The 9668-nt window shown below is 48.0% G+C and overlaps 1 protein-coding gene across 1 annotated transcript; it reads left to right on the top strand.

The window, feature by feature from the left end:
- The first annotated feature begins 265 nt into the window (after positions 1-265).
- On the top strand, positions 266-8038 carry LOC142558357 (uncharacterized). The gene is made up of 2 exons (XM_075670501.1): positions 266-421; positions 6146-8038. Exons 1-2 carry the CDS (start codon positions 266-268, stop codon positions 8036-8038), a joined length of 2049 nt encoding a protein of 682 aa, XP_075526616.1.
- Positions 8039-9668: the final 1630 nt, after the last annotated feature.

Raw genomic sequence — 9668 nt, forward strand, 5'->3', positions numbered from 1 at the left:
GCCTTCGCCCCTTCAGCTTGCGACGACAGAGTAAATCGGGGAGCTTGTCTTGTCCTGTATCCTAAACTGTGGCGCATACCACTATGGGAGGATTGGCCAAGAAGGAGGCGGTTTTCCGCATGCTTAGAAGTAAAGCGAAACTAGATTTGAATAGTGGAGCGTGGGACTACAGAACTGCCATTTAGAAGTGTAATGAAAATTGGTGAGTGCTTGCCGCTGCGCGAAGACGAAGAAGTCGAAGGTGGGACTCGTGCAGCGCCGCGTGATGTCGACGGTTGAGGTTCCTGTTCGAGCGGGCTCCGACCGAGGCCGGGGTGACGGCGACCGCCAGCCGGAAGCACCGCAGGTGGCCGTCGTCGCCTCCTGGCGCAACCTGGTCCGCCTCGATCAAGAGCACGATGACGCTGCGAGGAACGAGCAGGTCAGCTGCGGCACTTACCGTTTTGTGCGAGCCCTGTAATGCCCACCATTTCAATAGGGTCTGAATATTCGCGCACATTCCTCTTGTGCGAGTTTGAAGATGCAATGTGAAAACCTTATCGGATGCTTTGACCCCAATGTGTTTGCGATTGAAGAAAGCTAACTGGGCAGGGAAAATACAGCGATTCTATTAAGATTATTGTGCCATAATCGCATTTCGCCGGTGTTCCTAGCCACGCTCCTTATTACCGGGACTATTTGTTAGTTGGTCGGCAGCAGAGGTTCACAACCGAGTCGACCAGTTGTGCGCAACGACCCAGTTCCGCAATAGCGCTGCAGCTGTTCACGAAATCTCCAAAGAGAGACTTTCACTAACTTTTGTGTGACAGAAATACTGCATATGTAATGCAGATCATTACTGCCTGACTTGCGCTGACGTTGTGCTTCTCGCGCTTCATCTTGTCTAAATGAGCACCCGAAAATGTCCCTCTTACCGCATTGAGAACAGTTGCTCAGCCAGGAAACGGGGAAGAACAAAAGACGAGTGACGGCTCCACATTGACTTTCCCGCATTAACTACCTGTGACGAAAGGGATTTAGACAGCGCCTACTCACAAGTAATTAAGATTCTGTCAATGAAGAATTGCACTGCATAAGAAATAAGCTGAAGAGTGAACTTAGCGAGTTTCATTAATATTCTCTACACAAGAACCGGACAAACATGAGACAATACTTTTAAGTCTATGACACTAAAATACGGGTGCTGTATTATGCGTGCGACATCCAAAAGGAAAAACTATGGCCTTATTTTCTCTACTAAAAAGAATCGATCTTTATTTACTAAATATTGAAGTCATTCTTGAAGAGATATACACGACAATTGTGAAAAAATGTTGTGCTGTCATTAACGTGCCTTTCCCTAACCAGCTGGTTGTAGCGCTATACATGTTGTGCGTGAAAACAACCGCTAGGTAGTCGCACTGCTTTTTAAACTGCTACACTATCGAAGCTGTACTCCTGATGTGAAATAAAATGGCTGTTATTAAATAATATTAGTACCGTTATTCAAAATTTAAGGTGAATCTCTGCCAAATAGCGAAACGGGTAAAAAACTCCCGAATTAAGATGCGATCATCGCGAGAAGAAATTATCTGGTATACGACTTGGCCGTACGTGTTAATATACGGTCTTGCTTTGACATTACAGGGTAGATATTAATTCGCCTGTAGTAATCGCTGCACTACAAGGCCTGATAGGTGTTTTTCTATACACCTATCATAAACAGTTCAACACCTATATGTAGAAGAATGGTGTTAGAATTTTGGTCGATTCGGGGGTGACAATTGTGGGCTTTCAAGAAAGCCTCGACGTCAATCTGCTAGGTTGTCTCCGGATTAAAGCAGCCGCATACATTTAGTAAGTGTACCTAGAGAATATATGAACGTGAGATGTCAAGAAGACAAAGGGGGAGCTGGTGCGAATAGGGTGCGCTTATAATTATAACTTCAGCAGTTATTTCACTGGAAATGTGGACACGACATGCATATCTTATGTGCATTCGCACCCCTCCTGCTCAAAGCATCACGCTGTTCCTCCTGTCTTTATCAGATAAATTGACAGACGTTGCTCTCATGCATTTTTTACTTGTAAAAGCTTCGGTTCTTATTATTTCACATAATTACTAGTTTAGGTTTTTGTCTAGCTAGAATTACGCATCACTTAAACAAAGTACTAGTGATATTTTACACAGGTTTGATCGTCTTTGTATTTATTTACATTGAGAATAGGCTACCCCAGTTTTTAATACAACAGTCATCGCTTTGTCTCATACCCGCCGTGGTTGCTCAGTGGCTATGGTGTCAGGCTGCTGAGCACGAGGTCGCGAGGTCGAATCCCGGCCACGGCGGCCGCATTTCGATGGAGGCGAAATGCGAAAACACCAGTGTACTTAGATTGAGGTGCACGTTAAAAAACCTCAGGTGGTCAAAATTTCTGGAGCCCTCCACTACGGCGTGCCTCAAAATCAGAAAGTGGTTTTGGCACGTAAAACCGCATAATTTAATTTAATTTGTCTCATACCTTTGCTTTCATATAAGGTAATGGGAGATATTAGACAACCGATTGCTCACATTCAAGAAAGTGATTGCGATGCTTGTACGACCAGGTAAGCACAATCTTGCGGTATATGGGTCCATCAAATAACACCCCTTACATAGCCTATCTGTTGCAAAAAAAAAAAAATACAGAAAAAGCTTTTGCGACCGCTGATCTAGAAATATTGAGACAATGTGCCGTTCAATGCAAATACGATCGATATATATCTCTTATCAGGCCCATATTCTCACTATCGCTAGTGTTAATTTCTGCACGAGTAAATAAAGCGAACGTGTCGGCTAGTCGGTTGAAGATCTTGAACTGGGGAACAGGGCTACATTTGACCGACTGCCTCTTCTTCGCCCTCGACTTTCGCGCTATTCACTAGTTTAAGTCATCCCGTCTGAAGCTTTGTCAAGAAGACTTCTGCAGCCAAAGCTTGCAAGGCTTCCGGATACCGAGCTCCAGGCAACCGTTCTTACTACTTCGTTAAGCTTCTGTGCGTTTTATTCCGGTACGAATTTTGGACATTGCTCAGAAACGAGTTAGCATCTTATCTTTGAGTACGGTTTGCAATCGCAGCTCTGTGGTAACACGGGTTTATGGACTCTACGAGGATATGGTCGCGTTGTAGCGACGGCGAGAATGCAGACAGCAGCGAGAACTGTGATTTACGAAACTAACTCCTCAGCGAGCGCACTCGTGCCCCGAAAAACGAGGGACACTCAAAGCACAAAGAGAACGATGAGTATACAGTCGGCGATGGATCTTAAGATTCGTTAGGCGGCTCAAGCACGTCAGCTATTTTATACGCGACTCGTCAGAGATTACAACGTACAAATTGCTGGTGCTGACGTGCCTCTCAGAACGCACAGCACTGTCGCGTCGCGCATGCAATATGATCACACTAATCGCGGCGGCAGCAGTTGAGCATGTTCTGATATATATGCCGGCGCGCTCTGCACTGACCGATAATGTTAAAGGCCAAACTCAACGAAAACTTGCCGGCGCGCGAAAGCTCGCGTCCACAGGCCTATACGGGTGCGCAGACAGTGCGGGGCAGATAACACGCGTCAAAGTGCAGCGCGAGCACAGATACCTTCTCAAAATCAAAACGAAACAAAAAAGCTTTGTTGGACGATTAAGCTTCGCCTTTAAGAGTGGAACGCGATAGTATTCAGAGCTCCCTGACTGCTTCTCACGCTTCCATGCACTTGCAGCTTATGTAACCGTAATGTTTACCGGGAAACGCTGGCGGTGAACGCTATGCAGGAAGGCGAGCTTTCCGGTAGAAACGCGGCCTCTTGCATGGGCTGATCCGGGAGGCAGTGCACAGCTGCACAATAAATTACGTCATTTTCACGTTTCTGTTAGTGTTTCGCACTTTTAGTATTTAAGTCTGAGAGGATTTAACAGAAAAGGCGTGAGCTGTCGGTGTTTTGTTCCACGAGGTTTATTTTGTGGGTTGTGATTCTGAAACTTCCGAGGAATAACTTCCGAATAACTTTCCGAGGAATAAGACACGGTATCAGCAACTTTAATGACAGAATGGCGAAGGAATATAAACCTCATATAGTCCCTGTGATATAACAAGGCGTGTCATAACATATACATAAATATACACGAAGATTTGTCGCTCACGGACAACTCCGCCGGCGCCGACACGAGATTTTCTGCGACACGCAGCTCTTCACGCTATTGCGTTAAAATACGAAACGTTGTCTGCCACGATGAATACAGTGAAATTACTGAAGCAAGCGGGAGCGCGCTTGTAAGTTCAAAACGTCATTGCGAGCGAGGCGGGTGAATTCGCGCGCGCCGAATTCGAACTTTTGCGCGCTGGCAAGTGTACGCGGATTTGGACCTTAGCAGTTGTTAGCAGGTTGAAGAGCGGTCACCTGAAAAAGGATTAAGAATGTGTGCGTGTCATTCCAATTTTTTCCAACAAACATGGCGATCACTGAAGTCAGGGCTGACACGTCGAAGATGAAGGCGATGTGAATCAGCTTGCAATTCGAACTTCAGAGATAGAGGGTGAAGGGTTGCGGAATAAAGCTGTAAAAGGTCGTTCTCCCTGGTGCAAAAGTTCAGGCAGAATAAAATCACAAGCGTTATTGGTACCTCAACATACTAAGAATGTTGAAGCCGTTCAATGTGTCTCCTAAGACTCCAGGATGGTGGAGTAAGAAGCATAAGGCTAAGTAAAATCTTCAGAACAGGTTTCAACGCATGGCACTTGCTTTTGAATAAAAATGTCATTGTTCCATTCTACATATGGCAATTTAAAATATGAGCTAACGTGAAAACCCGCAAGAGTAAAAGCAACGGAGTTCTGAAGCTCAACTGCGCCGTAATTCGGCAAGGCAAGGAATCGATTTCTTTTTCCAGTGGGCTAGCGCGGACATTCTTCGCAACCGTTCGCAGTTAAACAGCAAAATATAGCGAGTTCTCTAGGAAGAGGCAACATTGCCATGTATTGTAACGTGCACTTATTTATCCTATTCTCGAGGACTGCACTTCGCCCGCTAGCAAATTGAAGTTATCGCTTGGCGCAAGACGCGCCTGCATGATTTGGAAACTACTCGAACGTTATCGTTGAGTCTATCAGTTGCGTATGTTCGCGCCGCACCTTGTATAATCCGATTGTACGCGAGACACGAATTCTGTAGAACTCTCTGGGAGGCACGCGGACACCAGTGAATGCCTTAGAACCTTTGACGCGTCGTGTGGCAAAACCGACGCGCTAGACCGGCAGGTCAGATGTTCGACGATCGCCGACTGGACTCGCCGTTGTCGTTGTGGTTTTAGTGTAACCTGTTTTATGGGCACAGATTCCCCCAACAGAGAGTTCGTGTCGTGATTCACAGTTTATTGCTACTGTGTTTTTCACCGTCACTTCAACGTGACAACTTAGAGGCAGAGGTTTTTGTGTTCGCAGATGATGCCTGAAGCTGGATATGCGCTCCCGTTTGCGATTGCGAACAGAATGAGCACCGATATTGTAAGCAATTTTATCCCTTTGTAAAGTGGGAATAATGCGATTCTTAATTGGGAGGAGCGATTTCTCTAGTAATTCAATTGAAGGCTTGGCTAAGCTATGTTCAAATTGCGTAAAGTAATTCCGGCACATTTTGACCTGTATGAAATAATACGCCACAGAACGTTCTTTGTAGGGGGCGTGAAAGTGCGCGAGGGGTTTCTAAACGTGTCAGCCTCTCTGCAAGTGATGTCTCAAAGAATATCACATTTTTTCTGACTTGAAAATGTGCAAATCAGTGTAGCAGAATTATGCATATCTGATTATTCAGCAGTCTAGTACAAGGAAACTTTACGTTGTCATTGCCCTGTAGGTAACGATGCAATGCTATGCGGGCAGCGCCGAAGAGTCAAAGGACAAAAGAAAACACACACACACAGACACACACACACACACACACACACGCGCGCGCGCGCGCACGCACGCACGCACGCACACACACACGCTGCGAATTCCATCTCCTAGCCAATTTAGTTCCAATGGCGAAATGCAACCGATTATTTACAAAACTTAGTTGCAAGTTGGCTGGCGTTCCTAGTTCGTATCTTCGTAAGTTTTGCCCGCCCGTAACCGCAGGAATTTCATTATGTGCAGCCCGGTGAAAGGCTGCTGCACAGGATGGTGAACCACAGCATCACGCTGTTGCGGGGAGCTCGCAAGGCGGCCACATTTCTGGCCATCCTCTTGGGCGCCGCCATGTTGATCAAGTTGATGACTCTGGCCGACGAGACGGTCGCCGCACGTCGCAGCCTGGTGCGCGGCAATTACGACCTGCTGTCGACGTTGCGCGCAGTGTGCGACAGCCACGCCTGCCAGAAGTACGGCTGGGAGGTGCAGGCGTCGCTGGACGCGTCCCGCGATCCTTGCCGCAGCTTGTACGACTTCGTGTGCGGCCGCTGGCGACGAGGAGCCGCCGTCCCGTCCGTGCGCGAGATGGTCGAAGCAAGACTGCTCAAGGAGGCACTGAACACCGTCCTCTCCACGAGCTCGGTCACGCCTTCGGTCAGACCGCACACCGTCTCCGACAGGGTGGCTGGCCTCGTCAGTTCCTGCTTGCGGGCCGAACGGGATCCGAGCGAACTGCGAACGTTCCTGACGAAGCGCGGCGTTCTGCCTCATCGGTGGCGTAGCAGCCCTCACGCGGTGCTCCGCACACTGGTAGACCTGTCTGCAAACTGGGACATTCACGTGTGGTTCCAATTGCGCATTGATTCGTACGAAAACGAGCCGGCCACAGTTTTCATTGGCCGGAGCAAGAGCCTGCGAAAATGGGCAGATGTTTTCAGAAGGACCGGAAAAAACAAGAAATACAGAGCGGGAGTCGTGGGGGCCTTCAGAGTGCTAGGTCTGCTGGACAAAGAAGTAGCCGCGGACATGGCGCAGAAGGGGTCTATCGACGCGCTGGTGAGCAATCTTCTCAAGAACGCCGAGATGATCCCCGAAAGAGGGCCGCTGGACTTGCACCTTGAGACGATGGCAGAAACGTTGACGCCAGCAGTTTCTGCTAAGGCGTGGGTCGATGCGCTCCGTGCGGCCGTGCCTACAGCAGCGAACATCTCGGAAAAGACATTTGTCCGTGTTGAGAGCACGAGGGTCCTCCGCACTTTGAACAGCCTGCTCGAATTTGGGGGTCGGAGGCCAAATGATGTGGCACAACACATCGCCTATCGGACATTCACGAAGATTGGCTGGATGGTCGATGGCAGCAACTCCACCGTCCGTGACCGCCCGCTTCGTTTCATGCCGGCCAGGATGACGAACCGGTGTCTGCGCGAGGTGGAGCGGATGACGGGACTCGCTTGGTTCAGCCTGCTTAGGGCCCCGCACGTGGAAGGACACTTCACTCGCGAACCACTGGCCTTGATTCTCCCCGGGAGGGCATCGCCAACCAGCATCGGCAGCCCTGCGGACGCCTCCGTGGAGCTGGGCGACCTTCCAGCCCCTCAGCATTCGTTCTTCGCCGAATGGGTGGCGTTCAAAGAGGCGAGGCGCGAGCTGACAGCTTCGGGACTCTACGACATCCTCAGAATAGACGGCGTGCAAGGTGACTTGTGGCATGGGGAGCGGAACCTGACGGTGGAGCCACTCGTCTTCTCTTACCCGTTCTTCCACTCCCAGCTGCATCCCGTGCTGAACTACGGGGGAGCCGGAAGGCTAATAGCGCGGGCTCTCCTCGGCCTTGTTTCGCCTAACGCTTCGGCGAAAGCGACCGAAGAGCTGGCCGTGTCAATGGCTCTGCGCGCCCTTCGCGGTACTCTGGGTGGTCACGTGGACACATTCACCAACAGCGCCGCAGTAGAACAACTGTTTTTCATGGCTTCGTGCTATGCCGTCTGCGACGCAGAAGATGCAGCGGGAACGGCACGTCGCATGTGCGACGCTCCCGTCATGAAACTGCGGGCGTACCGCACAGCTTTCGGGTGTAGCCCTCCGCGAGGGAGAAAATCGCGGACTGCGCATAAAATGTTTATCGACTTCGGTCGCTAGACACCTCACCGCGTGCTGCTATCCTTATGTTTATGTCGCTAGCGTCACGTTTCCGTTTCGTAAAACGAAGAAAGAACGCGTAATATATGTACGAGTAAAATTCGTAAAATGACTAAAAGATTCCTAAGGCACAGTTTTTGAAACTTCAAAGTTTACTTTCTCTTAGAAGTAGCACACAGGTACTATAGAGGAATGTTCCAAGTGTGATAACGCAACGCGCTTTCGTCGACTGTTTCGTGCACCCCCTGGCGACGTACTCAAGTTTTATGTAGGTGACCAAGGCGCGACATTTCGCAGTAATAACGTCGTAACGCTAATTCGGGCCTTTTGAAAGTTGGCTTACTGGTGTTGTCTACGTAACAGGATTGAAAGCTGTACGCTTCTGATATGCTACGCAACAACTAAAAATGCGTTGTAAGTCGATAAACAATTAGAAAGCATACAAAGACGGAGTACAAAACTGAACTCGCTAGTAATTTTGCGTTTATCCGTAAGGCAGTCGCACAGGCCGTGAAGAATGCGCGTGTTACAACTTCTATATAAAGAAGTTCAAAATCAAACCTTATTAGGATTGCCAAATTGGGCAAGTTGGATGCATTCATCTCTTTTACAGACCCACTCTTTGACATGGACAGGTGAAGTGACACGGGGCGTGTGCTGACTACCAACTAATGTTATTACGGTGAATATCAACTTTTTAAAGATAAAATTGTGGTAAATACAAAGCTAAATATATTCCGTTGGTAGTCAGCACATGGTTTGTATAACTTCGCCTATCCGTGTAAGAGAGTAGTCTGTAAACGTGAGCGGCGTGCAATAACAAGGTTGCTATGACTACCAACTGGGCTAGTGCAGAGTAGGGTATAACCCCGGGTCGACGCTTGGCCAGCGTCACGACGCGTTAAACCGTCGTTTGCCGGCAGGTTGTTAAAGTTATCCCTATCCTACCCTATGACTACCATCGCAAACTTCCACAGATTGCAGGAGAAAGCAGTGCGAATAACCGTAAATGTTCCTATCACTCCCACACTAAGCCTATTTTTGATTACCTGAGATTGCTTCCTGCATTTGATTTATATAAATTCATTCTTATGAAATGCTACAATGTAGGCGTTGAACAGAATCTCCCATTTATCCTAGAACTTGCAAATTTAACTAAGCGAACAAATATACATAATACACGCACCCTTGGGAACTGGAGAGCATATCCTTCTCAAGGACCACCTATAGTAAGCAAACGATAAAGTGCATGTTACCAACTAAACTAAACAATTTGTAATTCACAAAGAAAATTGATCACGTATTCGTCTAGTTTCTTGTTTATTAATGTGTGCTAATTTTCGTCTTTCTGAGTGGACTTTTTCCTTAATTTTTGTACTTTAAATGCTAAATGTACCAAAGATATATTCTACAGGAACTTAATTTGTGAGTAGATTGTAACCGGACACTCTCACTTGCAGCATCCTGCTGCCGGTGTCCTTTAAATGGCGTCTAGGTCTCTGTCGATCCTTCTGTGGCCCTTCGCCTATACGGCGCTCAGCGTCGTTGTACTTTTTTAGTGCTGGGTGTTGAAGAAAAGTGAACTTGACTTTGACTTAGTCGAGAATGTGTTGTGAGTGCGTGGAAGTGT

This window comes from Dermacentor variabilis, chromosome 9, assembly GCF_050947875.1.
Source record: "Dermacentor variabilis isolate Ectoservices chromosome 9, ASM5094787v1, whole genome shotgun sequence".
In the NCBI taxonomy this organism is placed as follows: domain Eukaryota; kingdom Metazoa; phylum Arthropoda; class Arachnida; order Ixodida; family Ixodidae; genus Dermacentor; species Dermacentor variabilis.

Excerpts from the sequence above, each read along its gene's own strand:
- LOC142558357 (XM_075670501.1), top strand. The coding sequence starts at position 266 with ATGTCGACGGTTGAGGTTCCTGTTCGAGCGGGCTCCGACCGAGGCCGG. Across the intron at positions 422-6,145 it reads ACGCTGCGAGGAACGAGCAG|CCCGGTGAAAGGCTGCTGCA; the intron begins GTCAGCTGCGGC and ends CATTATGTGCAG.